The sequence below is a fragment of the Puma concolor genome, unplaced genomic scaffold (genome assembly GCF_028749965.1).
Source record: "Puma concolor isolate L17-30 unplaced genomic scaffold, mPumCon1.1.hap2 unalloc_scaffold_5, whole genome shotgun sequence".
In the NCBI taxonomy this organism is placed as follows: Eukaryota; Metazoa; Chordata; class Mammalia; order Carnivora; family Felidae; genus Puma; species Puma concolor.
The window spans coordinates 1,266,822-1,287,098 of NW_028240258.1; the positions used below are offsets into that span (position 1 = coordinate 1,266,822).

Consider the following 20,277-nt stretch of genomic DNA (forward strand, 5'->3'; position numbering starts at 1 on the left):
GGACACGAAATGTGCATGTAGCAATAAAACTTCCAAAGAATAGAATGCCCCTGGTTCTGTCGTCTCAAAGTTTCAGTTCATAGGTCATTCTGACTCGGTTAACAAGGTGAATGAATGGGCCACACTTCCATTTGTGTGTTCGCTGAGCAAGGCTTCACGGAGTACCTGGCATGTGTCTAACAGCACACTCAGAACTAGAGAAAGACGAACAGGTAGAGTTCCCATCTTTCCAAAATTCAGTGTAGTCAGGGAAAGCGAAATTACACACTAGGATGTGATGACTTTTATAACTAAAATACTTCAGGACTGTGGCAGGAACAGGACCCTGAGTGAGTCAGTCAGGGAAGGCATTACAAGGAAGGGACACAGAAGCTGGATTTGAAGGCCAAGAGGGTTTCATCGGGGGCACAAGAAGGGCATTGCAGGTAGTGGAATAAAGCCAGGATGCTTGGCATGAGGATGGCCATCTTGTCCAGAGCCTTAAGAGAATCAGCAAACTCAATGAATATTCTGGTCTGGTAACTGATCTGAACTAGCCAGTCACCCGTCTTGAGGATGCAGTTGTTAATGTAAACATCCAATCGTCTCAAAGACAGTGGCTCCAACATTGATTTTTTTCTAAGAGCCCCATCACCAGAAACGGTACACGAAATCATAGGACATGACTGGGTCTTCCTGAGCAGTTGTAATCAAGGGTGGGCGCTGGGAGGGAGCCCTCCAACTTTCGAGGTCTCCACATAGCAGCGGTTCTGGCTGGACACAGCAAACGGTGTCCCGAATCCAGGCTCGTCTAAGACAGCCCCTTGGGAAAGGAACCAGTTTTTCCTCAAAGAGTGGACCCCATCCCTCCTGCCACTCCTCGCCCTTTCCACTTCCTGTCCAGTCACTTTCCAGGAGAAATCGAATGGCCACCTTTCACAATCCTAGACTCTGCAATTCCAGGGACCCTCAACCCCTGTGACCCAAGGGCAGCATACTACATTTTGTTTCTAGTCTTCACGCGACATCTCAACCCGCAGCCCTGTCCTACGGGCCCACGCTTACTCTTCCATCCATCAGTGTCCCGACATCTTGTCCTGGAGGCCTCCGAGAACACCACACAGCCCTGTTTCCCCCCACCAACCCCCTGGGGTAGTAGCCGCCCACCATCCCCTCCGGCCCCTTTCACCACCCCGCCGAACCCCAATGTCCTCAAGAGGCTGCCCTTCTCAAGCCAAGTAAACTCAGCTCCGTCAGGTCCACTGCCCAAGCGCCTCGATCTTCCCGCCCTCGCTAACCTGACTGTACCACACCAACTGCCTACAAGCGCCTGGTTCGATCCACTTCGGCTGCGGGATGCCCGTGTCACGGCCAGGGCCTCCACACAGCTCTGCCAGTCCGGCCCGCTTCGGAGGGCTGTTCGGCCCCCACCCCCACACAGCCATTCCACACCGATCCTCTCCTCGAGGCTGCCCCCCGACCCTCCCATCTGCCCGAGAGGAGGGAGTGTATTCAGCGGGGAGTTTTGCCTGCTCCCAACATGGAAGCTAGCACCCGCGGTCCCTTCCTCCCAGCACTCTCCGGGGAGGAAGTCTCCATAACCTTTTCAAGGCCAGTCCTACCACTTGTGCTCTGACCTCCATCCCTCATACACCTGTAGGGCTTGATCTTGGCTAACCAACTGTCACAACTCACTCTAGGGCCTGAAGCCCATCTACAAACAGCCACAGGAAATAGACACCTGGCAAAGAATTGTAAAATCTTACCTCTTGGTGCTTCTGAATTCTCTCAAAAGCCAACTTCTCCCGAGAAATAAGGGCGTCAGATTTTGCTCGACAAGCTCTCTCCAATTCGTTCCGGAACTCAGCCAATTCCCTCTCAGACTTTCTTTTCTCTTCCATCTTAACTTTTGCTACTTCAGTATCTTTAAAATACTTTAACTGCCAATCGATCACCAATTATTGTAAATACCAAAACTATACTAAGAAAATAACTTCTCTCTTCAGGGTTAGGTTTAACACTAATGCTCTAATATACTTAGTTTAACTCATTTTTACTTTCATCTCATTCATTATACGTGTAGGATTCACTCAAAAGGCATAAGAAATGACATCAGTTGGAAAGAAAAATCATGCGTAACAGTGTATCACATTTGTTAATAAAAATTCTCTATTTTTCCCCCCCATACCCAAGATGAAGACATCACAGGACACCTGGGTGGCTCAGTTGGTGACACGTCTGACTTCTTGATTTCGGCTCAGTTCATGATCTCATGGTTCTTGAGCTCGAGCCCTGAGTCAGGTTCTATGCTGACAGCGTGGAGCCTGCTAAGGATTCTCTCTCACCTTCTCTCAGCCCCTCCCCTGCTTACATTTGCTCTTAAACTTTTTTTTTTTTTTTAAAGACATTCAAGACAAGCACAGCAACAAGATACAGCTCACCTTTTGACACATTTCTGCCCGAAGCTGCTGTTCTATTTCTCTTTTATATTCATTTAACTTTACTTCTAAGGATTCTAACTTTGGACGCTGAGGGTAAGCATCTGCAAACTGATCATCAATAAGCTGAAGCTTCTCCACTGTTAAAACAACAACATAGGAAATTAGCATAGGGAACTGTCGTCAGTTGAGCAAGAGGCTGGAGCTCTGTTCAAAAGCACAGAGTATACTTAGGGGCAACGGGAAGGATGTCTGCAATTTACTTTGAAACCCCACAAAATTAAGATGGATTAATGGATGGGTCGGATAAGCGATCAGGCAAGGAGGATACAAATTTACCGGGTAAGTCTAGGTATACAAGTGTTCACTGTACGACCGTTTCCACCATTCCTTACATCGGAAATTCTCACCATCCAATGTCAGGGGGAAAGAAAGCCAAGAGTGCAACTTAAGTCAGAAAACACTGGCATCTCTTCCCAGTCCCTAAGTGCCAAGGCAGAGAGTGCTTTTATTGGACTGTGGTTAAAGTCGACTGACACGTTCAAAACACGGACCTTAAAATAAATCAAAGATCACGTATTTTGACTCCTCTGCTTTGCAGAGAAGGAAGCAGATGCCTGTGCAGTTTAAGTGAGTCCCATAGGGCTAAGCAACTATGTAAGGGCAGCACTGGGGCTGCAACCTCGTCTGTTGCTGGGCTGTCGTTCTAGTGCTCTCTCCAGTAGACCCACAGCCCCCACAACAGCTGCGGGCCAGTGTCAACCGACCGCAAACCCAGACTTGCAGGATGAGCTTGATCGTGGAGAACACCACCCGCCAAAAAGGATGCACCGGACAAGGTGGCTGACACAAGTAGTTTGAAGAGATTGGCAGCGTCCGTCTTTTTAGAGAACTTTCAACAGGTTTTACATTTACTTTTCTGGGTTTTCCAAATGCTTTACAATTGTGTCGTCCAATACAGGACTCTCTAGCCACACGTGGCCACGGAGTACATGAAGTGGGACAAGTTCAAATTGAGAGGTGCTTTAAGTGTAAAGGACACACCAGGTTTCAAGGATGGAGTATGGAAATTTTATATAGAATAATCTCATTAACGTTTTCTGGATCAATTACATGTTGGAATCCTTTGGACATACTGGGTTAAATAAATTATATTAAAATAAATTCACCTGTTCCCCCCCCATGGCTACTAGAAAATTAACAGTTACACATGTGGCTATTATTGGACAGTACTTCTCTAGAATAAGCATGTACCATGCTCCCAATGGAATAAAACCTAGGCCAAAATGAAGGCCTCATCATATAGCTTATGTTTTACTAATGACAGACTTCTCTTTTTACTGGTTAGAAGTATTATTCTCCTTAAGACTCAGGAGGTGCCAAGAAACTGATTAATCATGTAATTTTAGAAAGATTTGGACTCTAGGGGTGCCTGGGTGGCTCAGTTGGTTAAACGTCCAACTTCGGCTCAGGTCATGATCTCCCGGTTTAGGAGTTTGATCCCCGCGTCGTCATGATCTGTGCAGATAGCTCCAAGCCTGGGGCCTGCTTCAGATTCTGTGTCTCCCTTCCTCTGCCTATCTCCTGCTCATGCTCCCTCCCCCTCTCTCTCAAAAATAAGTTTTTAAAAATTAAAAAAAGAAAAAAAAATTCGGATTCTACTATCCATTCTGACCCAGAAGGAACATTTCCAAGTTGTGCTTCCTCTGGGGACCCCTATTTCCTCAGCTCTAAACCAAAGTGATATGCCACTGACTTCTCTAGTTTTCTCCACAAGGCACGCAGTCAAGGATTTCCTTAGTGGCCATAAATTCAAGTTAGAGGAAACCTAGAGAAGAACCTCCCAGTTATGAGAGGTTGAACCCAACACACAGAGAAGCACGTGGGCCTTCAGAGAGGGGAGGGTGGCGCGGGCGAGCAGTCCTGGCCGCCTCCCGCGAGGCTTCCAGAGGAAGCAGGCACCTGTGCCCCCTGCGGCTTGCACCCCTCCCAGTCAAGGAACAGACCCATAGTACAGCACATCAGGTCCTTTCCTTCACTTGAGAAGAAAACAAACATTAAAATTCTGAAGGAGAGCCAGTTACCAAGTGAGTCTTGGCCAGGCAATGTGGAACTTGTCTGAGTTCCCACATCACAGCTCGCTCTGGACTGATGATACTCTGCCACTTCTTTTAAAAACTCCATGAGAAAACCTACAAGACACAAAGTGCATAACACAGTTTCGGCGTGTAACTTTTTTCCATTCAACCATTGCATCAACCCTGTTTCTAAGATCTTGGCTTTTAAACATTATCCTTTCTTACATTCTAGATCTTCTAAGAATAATTTCTAAGGAAAGGCCTTTGCAAACATGACACACAACCTAGAAGCAATAACGAGCAGTATCAATCTCACCACATAAGAATTAGAAACCTAGATGGCACGAAATCAAGTCAAAAGACAAGTGATACACTGCAACAAAGTACTCGCGAGGATGTGGAGACAGGAGTAATTTTCATAATATCAAAGAGCTGTTACAAGTCAAAACAATGGAGAAATTAGACAAGACATGGACCAAGTTTATACAAAAAAAGTCAGATAAACAGGATATAAACCAACAAACATTGCACTGCTGGTGGGAATGCACACTGGTGCAGCTGCTCTGGAGGACAGTGTGGAGGTTCCTCAAAAAACTAAAAATTAAACTACCCCATGACCCAGCAATTCCAATACTAGGTATTTATCCAAAGGACACAAAAATGCTGATTCACAGGGGCACACGCACCCCGATGTTTACAGCAGCACTATCACCAACAGCCCAATTATGTAAAGAGCCCAAAGGTCCATCAACTGACAAAGAAGGTGGGGTGTGTGCGTGTGTGTGTAGTATTACACACAATGGAATATTACTTGGTGATCAAACAAGAATCAAATCTTTCCGTTTCCAACAACGTGAATGAAACTAGAGTGTATTATGGAAAGAGCCTAAATGTCCATCCACTGATGAATGGATAAAGAGGTTGTGGTTTGTATGTACAATAGAATACTACTTGGAAATGACAAAGAATGAAATCTGGCCTTTTGTAGCAACGTGGATGGAACTGGAGTGTTATGCTAAGTGAAATAAGTCATACAGAGAAAGACAGAGACCGTATGTTTTCACTCTCATGTGGATCCTGAGAAACTTGACAGAAGACCATGGGGGAGGGGAAGGAAAAAAAAAAAGTTAGGGAGGGAGCCAAATCATAAGAGACTGAAAAACTGAGAATAAAGTGAGGGGTGGGAGGGAGGGGAAAGTGAGTGATGGGCATTGAGGAGGGCACCTGTTGGGATGAGCACTGGGTGTTGTATGGAAACCAATTTGACAATAAATTTCATATCAAAAAAATAAAAAAACTAGAGTGTATTATGCTAAGCTAAATAATCAGTCAGAGAAAGACCAATACATTATCTCACACACATGGAATTTAAGAAACAACACATGAACAAAGGGGAAGGGAAGGAGCAAGAAAATAAAAACACAAGGAGGCAAACCATCAGAGTGTTGGTTTTTTTTAAGTTTCTTTGGAGAGACCAAGTGCAAGTGGTGGCACAGAGACAGTGAGAGAGAACTTCCAGAAGGCCCCACACTGTCAGTGCAGACCCAGATGCGGGGCTCGAACTCACAAACCTAAGATAATGACTGGAGCTAAAACTAAGAGTCAGATGCTTAACCAACTGACAGAGCCACCCAGGTGCCCCAAGATTTTTTTTTAATGTCTATTTTTGAGAAAGAGAAACATGGCACAAGTGAGGTGAGGGGCACAGAGAGGAAGTCAGAATCCCAAACAGGTTCTGCGCCATCAGCACAGAGCCCAATGCGGGGCTTGATCTCAGGACAGTGAGATCCTGACCTTAGCTAAAACCCAGAGTTGGACACTTAACCGAATGAGCCACCCAAGCACCCCACCATAAGAGATTCTTCAAGACAGAACGGAGGGTGGCTGGAGGGGAGGTGGGTGGGGAGATGGGCTAAATGAGCGATGGGCATGAAGGAGGACACTTGTTGGGACGAGCACTAGGTGTTGTATATAAGTGATGCATCACTGGGTTCTACTCCTGAAATCAGTATTACACTCTCGGTTAACGAACTTCAATTCAAATAAAGTTAAAAAAAAATAATAATAAAGGCTATAGATAAAAAACAGCTAACCTCATAATGTATGTAAACAACTGAGCGCTTCTAAGATCAGGAAAAACAAGGATGTCCTCTCTCACCACTTTGATTCAACATAGTACTCAAAGTCCTTGCCACAGCCATTGGACAAAAAAACATCCAAATTGGTAAGAAGTAAAACTGTCACTATTTGCAGATGTCATGATAGTATACACAGAAAACTTCAAAGACTCCACCAAAAGACACTAGCACCGATAAAGGAATTCAGTGATGTCACAGGATACAAAGTTAATATACAGAAATCTGTTGCACCTCTATACAGTAATAATCAAGTGGCAAAAAAAATGCCATTTACCACTGCACCAAAAAAAAAAAAATTATACACACACACACACACACACACACACACACACACACACACACACACACACACACACCTGTAAGTAAACCAAACCAAGGAGCTGAAAGACCTACACTATGAAAACCCTAAAACACGGATGAAAGAATCAAAGATGACACCAAAAGAAAATATTCTGTGCTCAGGGACTCAGAGAACCAGTATTGTTAACATGTCAATGTTACCCAAAGCAATTTACAGACGCCATGCAATCTCGGTCAAAATACCAACAGCATTTTTCACAGAACTAGACTACCACTAAAATTCGTATGGAACCACGAAAGACTCCTGAAGAGCCAAAACAACCTTGAGGTAAAAGAACAAAGCCGGAGATATCACAATTCCTGATTGCAAGATGTACCCCAAAGCTGTCGTGATCAAAACAGTAACGCAGTGGCACAACAGGCACATAGATGAACAGAGAGCCCAGAAATAAACCCACGCACGTATGGTCAATTAATCTACAACAAAGGAGGCAAGAGTATACACCAGGGGGATAAAGCAGTCTCTTCAGCAAATGGTGCTGGGGAAACTGGATGGCTACATGCAAAACAATAAAAGTGGACCACTTTTCTTACACCACACATAAAAATAAGCTCAAAATGAATTAAAGTCCTAAATGTGAGAGCTGAAATCACAAAATTCCTAGAAAACATAGGCAGTAATATCTTTGACATCAACTGTAGATATGTGTTTTTCTAGATAGTTCTTGCTTCCTTCGCCTGAAGAGACCTATCGGGACTACAAAAGAGCGAGCTTTGGCACAGCAAAGAAAACCATCAACAAAACAAAAAGCAACCTACTGAATGGCAGAAGATATTTGTAAATGATCTATCCAGTAAGGAGTTAATATCCAAGATATATAAAGGACTTCTACAATCCAACAAAAAACCAATCAACAAACGAGTCAAGGACCTGAATACACACTTTTCCAAAGATATTCAGATGGCCAAAAGACTCACGAAAAAAAGGCTCAACATCACTCACCATTAGGGAAATGCAAATCAAAACCACAGTGAGAGATCACCTCACACCTATCAGAACAGCTAAAACCAAAAAACACAAGAAACTAATGCTGGTGAGGATGTGGAGAAAAAGGAGTCCTCTTGCACTGCTGGTGGGAATGCAAACTGGTGCAGCCACTGTGGAAAACAGTATGGAGGTTCCTCAAAAAGTTAAAAATAGGAGTGCCTGGGTGGCTCAGTTAAAGAACGTCTGACTCCATCTCAGCTCAGGTCATGATCTCACAGTTGTGAGATCGAGCCTCCTGTTGGGCTCCACACTGGGTGTGGAGCCTACTTGGGATTCTCTCTCCCCCTGTTCCTCCCCTGCTCACATGCATGTGCTCTAGAAAGAAAAAAAAAAAGTTAAAAATAGAATTACCATATGTTCCAGTAATTCCACTACTGGGTATTTGTGCAAAGAAAACGAACACTAACTTGAAATGACATATGCATCCTTAGGTTTACAGCAGCATTGTTTACAAGGGATAGATGTGATATGTAAGTGTGTGCACACACGCACAGACGGGGACACACACACACACACACACACACACACACACAGTGGAATTATCACTCAGCCATAAGAACAAAACTGGGGTGCCTGGGTGGCTCCGTCGGTTAAGCGTCCAACTTTGGCTTAGGTAATGATGGGTCTGTGGGGGCTGAAGCCTCACGTCAGGCTCTGTGCTGACAGCTCGGAGCCTGGAGCCTGCTTCAGATTCTGTGTGTCCCTCTCTCTCTGCCCCTCCCCCGCTCACGCTCAGTGTGTCTGTCGCTCTCGAAAATAAATACACGTTAAATGAAAAGTTAGGAGCTTTAGGATCTTCCAACAGTCGAAAGGACTCAGCTTCTGCATGAACAAAGGTAAAGGCCTCCCACCTCCCTTTTCCCCAAGATTTCCAAGTCTGGTTTTCACTTCCTCTCATCAGACATACACTTGCAATTCGTCTCTGGCTCATCCGCTCATCCTCTCTTGCCCGTTTCTTTTCCCCCCAGTCAGCCCATTGTCTCCTCACACCTTCCTGCTACTCTTATGCTCAGGCATGCCTGCTCTGCCTCTGGAGACACGGTTGACATGCCGCAGGAACGTTCTCGGAGATGCTGCAGTAGGGTCATCTTTCCAGAGGTGCTCCTCCCCCTCGCTCACCGTAACGGTCATCACGGTTTCCCAGGTCTGCAGGGCTTCTCATGGGTCCTAACTGGTTCCACTTCCCCTCTCCCCTCCCTGTATGCATACCCCTCTGAGAAGGATTGCTCTGGTCTCCCATTTATTCAACTGTTCTAGCTTTGGCCCTTAGGAGCTCCTTCACAGTGCCTTTTTCCCCCCTTATTAAGCATTTCCCTATGTCTAGCATTAGACAACACTCCGGGCTCCTCTTGTGCCTTCTCTGCCCCAGTCCTAGAATCAGTCATCGCTCCAGGGAGCCCTGGTTCCTATTATGGAATGGTCTTCGAAACCCAATCTTAGTGTTCCAAACCGGGCACTAGGTGTGCACACAGTTACTAGGGTGTCCTTGCTTCTACGCCCTCTCAGCCTGCACAAGGAAAGTTGAGTGTTCTACGAACCCGTGCAGATACGTTGATCTATAGAGATCCTCTGCAGATGTATGAAGCTAAACCTGAGCTCACAGTGAGGGGTCTAACAAACCCACTATCACACACATCATTCTAGCCTCCTCCCCTTACCCAACTGTAAAATCACACTCTAACAGGGAGAAACTTGGCTCTCACCCTCTACTATCCATTGCGTTAGTTGTCCAAATCCAGCATCCATGTACAATGGTTTCAGAGCAGTTAACCAGTACCCCCATGAGCCAGCTATCACTCCACATCCAGGGCCTATATACAGTTTCATTTGCCTTTAGTTAGAAAATCTTCATTTCCAATGTTGATGAGCTCAGAATCGTTTCTTCTCCTGGGGGGGCGGGGGTTAGGACAGACCATTTTGTCACTGTCTGCAATCCATCCTGGGGCACCTGACCTCCTAAAATTGCATACATTAAGCTTCACCCTTTGTGCTAGGAGGTTCTACAGGCTCTGACCACTATAGTGCTATATAGATCCTACCACGGTCATAGGAAACACACTCGCTTAAGAAATTCCCTGTGCTTCACCTACTCAACCTTCCACACCCCCATTCCGCCAAATCCCTGGCAACCACCGATCCACTCAGCAGCTCTACACTTTTGCCTTTTTCAGAAAATCATATATGAAATCACGCAATATGTACCCTTTACGGACCGGCCCCTTTCCCTAACAAAATACATTTAAAGGTAGTTTGTTTTTGCATGGATTAACAGTGCAAAATACCGTCATCAAAATACTCATTAGTATTCCCTTGTCTGGATGCACCTCAGTTTCTTTATCCACCCCTCTTAGTGACATTGTGACTGCTCCCCGTTTCTGGCCATCACTATCAAGTACCACAAACATTCCTATTTGGGGATCTACGTGGACCTAAGTTTTCAAGTCAGTTGGGTAAATACCTAGGAGCATCACTGTTGGATGGGAAGAGTATGCTTAGCTTTGTAAGAAAACACCCATCTGTCAGAGTGGTTATACCATTTCTTAAGATCCCTTCAGGCCCCAAGTTTCCTTCCCACAGAGTTAAGCTACAGATACCCACTATATACCTGAGGCCCGTGCTATCCAGTATGACCACTATTCACGTGTGGCTACTGCAATTTAACAGTTCGTTAGCCACGCTAGCCACGTTTCAACCCTTCAACAGCCACACATGGCTAGCTCTATCAGATGCACAGGGATAGCCACGCGCTACCGTATCAGATGGCACAGGGATAGCCATTCCCATGACTACAGAAAATTTACATGGAACAGTACTGCCTCGGCATATAGAATACAGGATCACTTACCATACTCAACTTCAGTATGGATGCCCTACTTCACAGGCACTCTAGGAGGTCTTGTGATCTGATTCACTCATCCTCTGCTGACATCACTCCCAAGAGACTAGGCAATTCAGTCACAGACTAATAGTTGGCAGAAGGTAAATACTCAAGTGTTTGCCGAATGCGAAGTTTGAAAAGAACACCCGACTGGGGATGATAGCAATGCCGGCGACAGACAAAACCCAGGGGCACACCAACACGAAAGGGCCGTTACATAACGTTACGGGTTATTCAAAAGACCTAAAGAATATGTATTACAGGCAAGTTACCAGCTGAAGTTCATGCTACGAAGCCCGTAGGCAAGTCCAGCCCACAGTCTGTACCCGTGGCAGTTATAGAATGGCCTCTAGGATGGTTCTTATCAAGGCCAAAATTAAAGCAGTTTACCAGGCCCATATCAACACTTAATAAGAAATATTTATGTAACACTTACTACTAACCAGTTATTTCATTCTTTAAGCAATTAATAATTTTTAAGTTGTACTTTATAGACATGTACTTTATCGAGGAGGAGATCTAGGATACAAAGATACCTAGAGGGGCGCCTGGGTGGCGCAGTCGGTTAAGCGTCCGACTTCAGCCAGGTCACGATCTCGCGGTCCGTGAGTTTGAGCCCCGCGTCAGGCTCTGGGCTGATGGCTCCGAGCCTGGAGCCTGTGTCCGATTCTGTGTCTCCCTCTCTCTCTGCCCCTCCCCCGTTCATGCTCTGTCTCTCTCTGTCCCAAAAATAAATAAAAAACGTTGAAAAAAAACAAAGATACCTAGAGCCTTAACACTGTCTGGGTGTGGAGCAATGTTCCCAACAGTGGGTATGTTTACAAAAAGTACCTTTCAGGGGCGCCTGGGTGGCGCAGTCGGTTAAGCGTCCGACTTCAGCCAGGTCACGATCTCGCAGTCCGTGAGTTCGAGCCCCGCGTCAGGCTCTGGGCTGATGGCTCAGAGCCTGGAGCCTGTTTCCGATTCTGTGTCTCCCTCTCTCTCTGCCCCTCCCCCATTCATGCTCTGTCTCTCTCTATCCCAAAAATAAATAAACGTTGAAAAAAAAAAAAAAATTTAAAAACAAAAAAACAAAAAAAAAAAAACAAAAAGTACCTTTCAGATCATTTGTGGGGCTGTATCAACTACTGTCTACAGTGGGTTTTTTGTGTGCGAGTATCTAAGAGCAATTAAGAGGACTGAAATTTGGAGAAGTGATGTACATTGGTCAAATTAGATCAATCATTTTTTTTTTTTTTAAGAGCTAGGGTATTGGAGCACCTGGCTGGCTCAGATGGTGGGAGCGTGCCACTCCCACTGTCAGGGTTTTAAGTTCGAGCCCCATGTTAGGGGAAGAGATTACTTAAAAAAAAATAAAATCTGTAAACAAAAAAAAAAAAAACAAGGTATTGTCACAGCATGGAAAATCAAATTCCAATTCCCTACTCTTACCCCTCAAGATTACTTTCAGAGTTTTACAAGATAAAGTACATGACAAAAATGTTGCTATTTTCTACATATATGAAGGCTCCTACCTTTTTTGTTTTTGTTATCAAATCCTGACATCTGTTGAAAGAAAATATTTTACCTTTATTCAACTGTTCAGTTACAATTAACAGACCAAGGCAGATTATAACAACCAAACAATCCTACCAGTGATTTGTAGAGACCGGATTCAGGGTTGATTTTGAGGAGTTCTAATAGATCTTGCATAGTAAATACCTTAAGGAAAAAAAAATTGAGTAGACATTTTACACTGATGTTTAAGCGATAAATTAGGATGTTCCTAAAGTTTAAGAATCACACTAACAATGTAAAACTGAAGCGCTTTCTTATACTATTGATAACATATTCAAGTCACGAGGATAAAATATTTTTCCCCATCACAGAATTAACCTCCAAATACTTCACAAAGATAATGGGTCTAACAAATGGTTAATGCCTGACAGATTACACTCAAATATCTGATGAACCAACGAATACATGTGTGAATCCCAGGGTCTTTCAATGGTAATCAAGTTTTTAAAATACTACTGGTTCAAAATACCAAGTTTTACCGTCTTTACAACCATGACTGACAAAAGCCTATCTAAAATAGTTTTAAACATTTTGGGTGGCTATTCTTAATCTGTATTTCTACTACAACACGCATCATGTACTAGGACTTCCCTCGGAACACTGACAGGGTTTTCCTTTCAGGAAAATATTCTGCACAGCATTTTATAATAAACACCTTTAAGTATATGAGCAGGTTAACTATTGCCGGAACAGCTATGTAACTGCCTATTACTCATGCAACATGCCCAACTGGGTCATGTAATTAGAAACTTCAGGGCACCTGGCTGGCTCAGTCGGTAGAACACGTGACACTTGTTCTCGGGGTCTTGAGTTCAAGCCCCACGTTAGGCACAGAGCTTCCTTTAAACAAACAACAGGGGCTCCTGAGTGGCTCGGTCTGTTAAGCATCTGACTTCGGCTCAGGTCATGAGGTCACAGTGCCTGGGTTCAAGCCCCGTGTCAGGCTTTGCGCTGACGGCCCGGAGTGTGCTAGGGGTTCTCGATCTTCCTCTGTCCCTCCCCAGCTTGTGTGTGCACGCGTGCTCTCTCATGCTCTCTCAGATATAAACTTTAAAAAGTAACAAAAAAGCTTAAAGATTGAGGGACCCAAAAAGAACTCCTAATGTTAATAAAATTTGGTCGTTAATAAAGCATATTAAGATTCTCAAATACTAACACTGTTCTTATTTTGTTAAAACCTCTTAATAGGAAGCTTTTGGATAATTATCGACAAGATCAGGAGTAAAAACACAGAGACAACACCAACCGTTAAACTATGGACTTCAGTGAAGATGTGACCATGTAGGTCCCACTGTGGAAATGTATCTAATTATGTTGCTAGTAGGGCAGGCTGTGCACGAGTGGGAGCAAGGAGCACATGGGGTACCTTCCTTTCTGCTCAATTTTGCTCTGAACCTCAACTGCTCTAAAAAAATTAAGTCTAGGGGGCGCCTGGGTGGCGCAGTCGGTTAGGCGTCCGACTTCAGCCAGGTCACGATCTCGCGGTCCGTGAGTTTGAGCCCCGCGTCGGGCTCTGGGCTGATGGCTCAGAGCCTGGAGCCTGTTTCCGATTCTGTGTCTCCCTCTCTCTCTGCCCCTCTCCCATTCATGCTCTGTCTCTCTCTGTCCCAAAAATAAATAAACGTTGAAAAAAAAAATTAAAAAAATAAATAAATAAATAAATAAATAAAATAAAAAAATTAAGTCTATTAAAAAAAATAGGCAGTTTGCTGTATCAACCCTTAAAATCAAGCAGGGCTAGATTTCTCTACCATTCCCATTGAACAGAAAGTCATCAGGAAAGTGGTAAAAACAGGTGTTTTAGTATTTGAGCATGCCACAGATTTTTATAAATGATTGTACCCTTCACTTCTCTAGTGTAATCCCAAGGAATCTAAGTATCTGAAGAGACTTAGTAAAAAGAGCATGTTTTAGAGATCTAGATTTACTGCCCAGCATCGTTATTTACAAATCATATGACCTTGAACAAACTACTTCACCTCTCCAGAGGCTGGTTCCTCCTCCACAATGCAGAGGATACCTGTGGTGTCGCCACGACAGTGACAAGCTTCCAACCGTCAACATAAATGGCAACTCTGCATCTTAGACTACACAGATCGGGAGACCAATTCTAGCTCCAAAACTTAGTGACTGCGCATCATGATTTTACCCAAGACTAACGGAGCTTCCATGGAATTGGTAACGATATACCATCAAGTTTAGTACTCCTTTGCTCCTTTACAGAATGTAGGACGGGAACTCAAAGATGAGGGAGAAATGGACGTAGCTAGCCAAGGAACACTCGGCTATTAGGCAGCACTTACTATTACCTAGAAAGAAGCTATTAACAGAAAATTCAAAAACAGAAGACTCAACACTTTACCTTTTCTTTGGCCACACCAGTTTCCGGAAAGAAAACAGAAAGCGAATACTCATAGCCACATCTCTTCAAGTGATCTGCCACCAGAGAGTTAGAGGTGCCTATCAGGAGGGCACTCCCTTCCACTGGAACGGACTGGGGCTGCACCTCTCCGTTCACGACAGGGTGCATCAATTCGTGAATCAGCTGCTTCCGGAGTTGTGTCTAGCTCAAACAACCAAAACCAAACAGGAGGGAAAACGTTTTGAGCAGAATCGCTCAACCGGAGTTATACAGGATTGACCCATGCATTAGAGTCCTCATTTCCAGTATGGTTCTAGGTCCAGGACCCAAAGTCAGGAGCCTTCCCCTGTACATGGTCTTACCCTGTGACATAAGTAGCCCACGGGGTTCTGAAAAAGAAACTTGTTTCACAGCTTCTGAGCTCAACGGGTGGTCAGCCAAACGCAGGCAGATTCTAACTTCACTTCCCCAGGAGCCCATCTCAGCATTTTTTAAAATCAGGCTATCAAGTAGAGGAGACAATTCTGCCCATTTCTCACCTCTGTGGACTGTTGGAACGTACGAAAATATCGGGCATATTGGTTAGTTAAAATAAAGTTGAGTTCCCATAAGGGAAATCACATATGCAAGGGAAATGAGTCAACCCCAAAACTTATTAAGATGTACTTTCGCATCGAGTATTTACATCTCAAGACACTCAAGTACAGGAATTCTCACTTTGTAAGTGAGAAAATTAGGGTTCAAAAGTAGGTCAGTTTCTCAAGGTTTTAACACTAACGTTATTCATTTGGGCTTTAACAAAATTCCCTAAGTTACTCAGACTACTGGTATTTGTTCTCCTGTTTTGCATATCATCTGGAAACCTACAATTGGACTGAGCTTAAGAGTATGCTGGCTGGGGGGGGGGGGGGGGATGGGCTAAATGGGTAAGGGGCACTAAGCAATCTACTCCTATAATCATTGTTGCACTATATGCTAACTAATTTGGATGTAAATTTTAAAAAATAATTTAAAATTACAAAAAAAAAAAAGTACGCTGCCTGGGGGGGCGCCGGGTAGCTCAGTCGGTTAAGCGTCCGACTTCAGCTCAGGTCATGATCTCACGGTTCCTGAGTTCCAGCCCCGTGTCGGGCTCTGTGCTGACAGCTCAGAGCCTGAAGCCTGCTTCGGATTCTGTGTCTCCCTCTCTCTGCCCCTCCCCCACTCACGCTCTGTGGCTCTCAAAAATAAACATTACAAAAAGATAGTAAAAAAAAAAACAAAGTATGCCACCTAGACTTGTGGGATTCAGCAGTATATATTCCCTATCAATTCATATTAATAGAATCCAAGAAACCAATTGAGTTCTTGTACCTCTTTTATCCTTCAGCTCAAGGGTAGAACGGTAGGTCATTACCAGTACAGAACAGGACTTAGTACACATCTCAAGTCCCGCAGTAAAACAAGACATTTTTACTCAGAGTACACATGCCCTGCTTCATCTAGTGTAGTAACAGAAATAGAACGAGAAATTATAGCATCCTCCACCAGTAAAATTTAGAGGTGATTTAATGAGATTTATAACATACTGAGTAACCTATTTAGACCCAGCTTCATTAATATAATGATTTAGGGGGTCTTGCACACAAGTACTAAAATAGGATAAAATTTAGAGGAGGAATAGAAGCAGAAAGTAAAACTAAGGTGGGTGGGGGGAGAAGAGGGCATTACAGATGAATCCCCAACTCAACAAACACAAAAGCACGCCAACCAGCCCTTGCTGGAAGGAATTGCAAAACTGGCCGGGAGCTCTCCAGCAGCCAATGAGAAGAGGGAAATCCATTCAGAATTAATGTTCCTACAACAGAAGTAAGTACAATTATTGTGGGTGAGGAAGAGTAGGGACTTGTGGATCCTCAGTATATCTGCCTCACAAGTTAACAGTAGACTCAAAGTAAGGAACAAGAGTTGATAAAGCCCATTTAAGAGATCCAACTTTGTACTTCACCGCAAATACAAATTCTTTTCAAATACCCAAAGGGAATGTGAATTAGGCCACTAAAAAATTCAGTGGGTTTTAAGAATTAAAACTCACTCAGGCCACAGTCATTGAATGCAGAAAATAAAAATGACCTTAGACTTAGGAGGTAAAAATCTGTCTTGCCATTGGTTAGACTGGAATAATAGAACCTGACAGCCAGCTGCAAAAAAGCAAACAGTAGGTCTCCAGCAGATACACTCCATTTGTAAAGTGAGCAAGGCTAGCATAATCCTGATACCAAACCCAAACTGGGACAGCTTAAAAAGGTTCAGGACAGATTAGTATCAGTTGTGACTCCAGATCTGAAATAAAACACCCACAAATCAAATCCAGAAGTAGCGTGAAGAGAAAATATGGCTTGGCCAGGAATCCAAGGACCATGCCACATTAGAAAGCGTATTAATGCATCATATAGGACAATTCCAAGTGGGTTAAAGATTTAACGGTTAAAAAAAAAAAAGGGGGCTCTTTAAAAACTTAAGAGGTGAATATCGGGGCGCCTGGGTGGCGCAGTCGGTTAAGCGTCCGACTTCAGCCAGGTCACGATCTCGCGGTCCGTGAGTTCGAGCCCCGCGTCAGGCTCTGGGCTGATGGCTCGGAGCCTGGAGCCTGTTTCCGATTCTGTGTCTCCCTCTCTCTCTGCCCCTCCCCCGTTCATGCTCTGTCTCTCTCTGTCCCAAAAATAAATAAAAACGTTGAAAAAAATTAAAAAAAAAAAAAAAAGAGGTGAATATCCATTTTAGTGGAGAAGAACTGAGAATAATCAGCAAAAAAATAACAGATCTGGCCATATGAAAAATATAACATCAGGATTTTTAGAACCAAGTTAAAATTGAACACCGAGATAATGTACTGCTGTAAAACTGGAACACAGGTTAAGTTTCTATTAAAAGAAAACACCTCAGGGGGGATGGGCAAGGAACAGAAGTTGCCAATCCACAAAAAAACATGAATATCCAGAAAATATGTGCAACCTCAATAATCAAAGGAGTATTAAAATAAGGGTTTTCTGGGGCACCTGGGTGGCTGCGGTGGTTGGGCATCCAACTTTGATTCAAGTCATGATGGCACCATTCCCAGGTTTGAGCCCCAAATCAGGCTCTGTGCTGAAGGCTCAGAGCCTGGAACCGATTTTAGATTTTGTCTCTGTCTGCCCCTCGCCCGCTCAAAAATAAGCATTAAAGAAGATTTTTAAAATAAGGGTTTTCCAATGTTTAAAAAAAAGTCATTGTAGCATTCAAGAAATAAGCATTACCAAGTTGCTGGTGAAATATATACTATTACTACCTTTCTAGAAAAAGACTCATACCAGGAGCCTTAAAACTGCTCATCCTTTTGAGTCAGTAATGCCACTTAACCTATCCTAGACCAAAAAAAGACAATTGAAGGAATGTGTACACCTGGGTAGAAGGTACATCTTCAACAGGGGCCTGCTACATAAATTACCCACACATTCAGACAGGCCTGTTATCATTGAAAATGAGGATTTCAAGAAACTTTCGAGGACACAGGAAAATGTTCACCACATAACATTAAAAAGGAGGGGTGCCTGGCAGGCTCAGAGGGTGGGACTCCGAGTCTCTGGTCTGTGGGTTCGAGCCCTGCATTGGGTATAGAGATTACTTAAAAATAAAATCTTTAGGGGCGCCTGGGTGGCGCAGTCGGTTAAGCGTCCGACTTCAGCCAGGTCACGATCTCGCGGTCCGTGAGTTCGAGCCCCGCGTCAGGCTCTGGGCTGATGGCTTGGAGCCTGGAGCCTGTTTCCGATTCTGTGTCTCCCTCTCTCTCTGCCCCTCCCCCGTTCATGCTCTGTCTCTCTCTGTCCCAAAAATAAATAAACGTTGGAAAAAAAAAAATTAAAAAAAAAAAAAATAAATAAAATCTTTAAAAAACAAAACCACAATTAGTGTATGACAGATGACTTTCCTCCATGTTTTTTCTCTCCCAGTTGAATCTAAAGGTTGAGGTTACCAAAACAATGAGGGAGAAAGATTTTTTAAGAAGCTCACTTTTCCCTAGTTTGACTTTTTGAATATAAAATATACTTTTGAAATGTATACAATGAAAACACGTGAGCCAATCCTACTCCTTGCTGTTCATACAATGTGTACTAATATTTGCCGCCCAAATACTAATACATTTCAATCCACCTTAAGGGAAGAAATTTCTCATTCCCTAAATTATTCTATGGTAAGCAGTACAATGTTTCCTGTAGAATGCCAATATCCCTCGTTCAAAAGGGAGTACTATTACAAAATCACTTAGTCATTCAGGACTTGCAAGCTAGATTTAAAAACCAAGTCCAACTTTACCAAAATGTGTTCCTTTTATAGTTACCTGCCACTACCTTAATGTCAGTCCAGTAAATCTATTATTTGAATAAGCCCTTTTAAGACGGCTCAAACTCTACACCATCTTCAAGACTTCTGTTCCAGAACAAAGAGTTTTGCAGGAACGTACAAAGGTAACTCACCAATACAACCTATGTCCTATTTTTAAAACCCAAAACCTGGATAGGTTTCAATGGGGACTACCTGTTACAGATTACACTCGTCAAAGTTATGTGACAGGCCCAAAACAGATACCTTGAGTGTGTCCAGGATACCCCGATCCTTAAACGTCTGGTATAGCTTTTTTCGCAGTTCATCTTGACTCAACACGTCAGATGTGGAGGGCATAGCGAACTGGAAGAAAGAATGGTTACGGGTTACCCAGCGGGAGGAAGAACCATGAATTTCTGACGACAGACCAGTGGCCTCCGGGGAAACCCTAAGAGGCCAAGCGGGGAGAAGGAGGAGGGAAAAAGCTATAAAGAAAGCAAACAAGGGGCGCCTGGGTGGCGCAGTCGGTTAAGCCTCCGACTTCAGCCAGGTCACGATCTCGCGGTCCGTGAGTTCGAGCCCCGCGTCAGGCTCTGGGCTGATGGCTCGGAGCCTGGAGCCTGTTTCCGATTCTGTGTCTCCCTCTCTCTCTGCCCCTCCCCCGTTCATGCTCTGTCTCTCTCTGTCCCAAAAATAAATAAAAAACGTCGAAAAAAAAATTTAAAAAAAAAAAAAAGCAAACAAGAGGCCACGTTTCCCCTGGTCCCCGAGGAGGCGGCCAGTGTAGGTACCCGAGACATCAGGCGCCGGCTTCGCCGCGAAGCCCCCTCCAGCCCGGGCTGCCTCGGCCCAAGTTGACAGCCAGCCCCAGCTGCAGGCTCAGGACGAGGCGAATCCCTGCTTTTTGAGCCCATGCTCTGCCTGGGTGCGGGGGGAAAAAGGAAGGCAGTCGGGAACGACAAAACCGTTCAACGGTTTAATCGGCCTCCCGCTCTGAACCAGGAACTCTGGCAAACACGCACTTCCTTTCCCCCGAGGTTCTCACGGGTGGGCGGGGCCGCGGGTCACGCGCGGCTTTCCCACGCAGCTGGAGGGCGGGGACCGGTAGTGAAGCAACAAGAGAAAACAAAGTACGACTAGGGTTCGCCCGGCTCAGCG

General features: G+C 44.3%; 2 protein-coding genes and 1 long non-coding RNA gene across 9 annotated transcripts in view; 1 reads left to right on the forward strand and 2 right to left on the reverse strand.

Annotated features, from left to right (window-relative positions):
* Positions 1-20,247, reverse strand: part of OFD1 (OFD1 centriole and centriolar satellite protein) — a 43,725-nt gene extending 23,478 nt beyond the window's left edge. Inside the window, exons 1-8 of one of the 5 annotated variants that reach the window (XM_086696582.1) lie at positions 19,911-20,237; positions 19,384-19,482; positions 14,779-14,979; positions 12,492-12,560; positions 12,374-12,404; positions 4,502-4,609; positions 2,421-2,557; positions 1,746-1,919 (exon numbers count right to left, since the gene is read on the reverse strand). In XM_086696582.1, the coding sequence (XP_086552708.1) occupies positions 1,746-1,919; positions 2,421-2,557; positions 4,502-4,609; positions 12,374-12,404; positions 12,492-12,560; positions 14,779-14,979; positions 19,384-19,482; positions 19,911-20,033 (942 nt within the window). In that variant the 5' untranslated portion in view covers positions 20,034-20,237. Of the gene's footprint in view, positions 1-1,745; positions 1,920-2,420; positions 2,558-4,501; positions 4,610-12,373; positions 12,405-12,491; positions 12,561-14,778; positions 14,980-19,383; positions 19,483-19,910 lie in introns of those variants that run through there. The other 4 variants (XM_086696581.1, XM_086696583.1, XM_086696586.1 and 1 more) reach the window with 4 other exon arrangements.
* Positions 1-20,277, forward strand: part of LOC147571165 (putative gamma-taxilin 2) — a 353,593-nt gene that overhangs the window by 272,626 nt on the left and 60,690 nt on the right. The gene's annotated exons all lie outside the window — the stretch shown is intronic.
* On the reverse strand, positions 5,264-12,367 carry LOC147571171 (uncharacterized). Its single transcript, XR_015247659.1, has 3 exons — positions 11,955-12,367; positions 11,624-11,690; positions 5,264-11,395 (listed from the first exon to the last, which is right to left on the reverse strand). It is a non-coding gene; the product is annotated as an uncharacterized LOC147571171 (long non-coding RNA).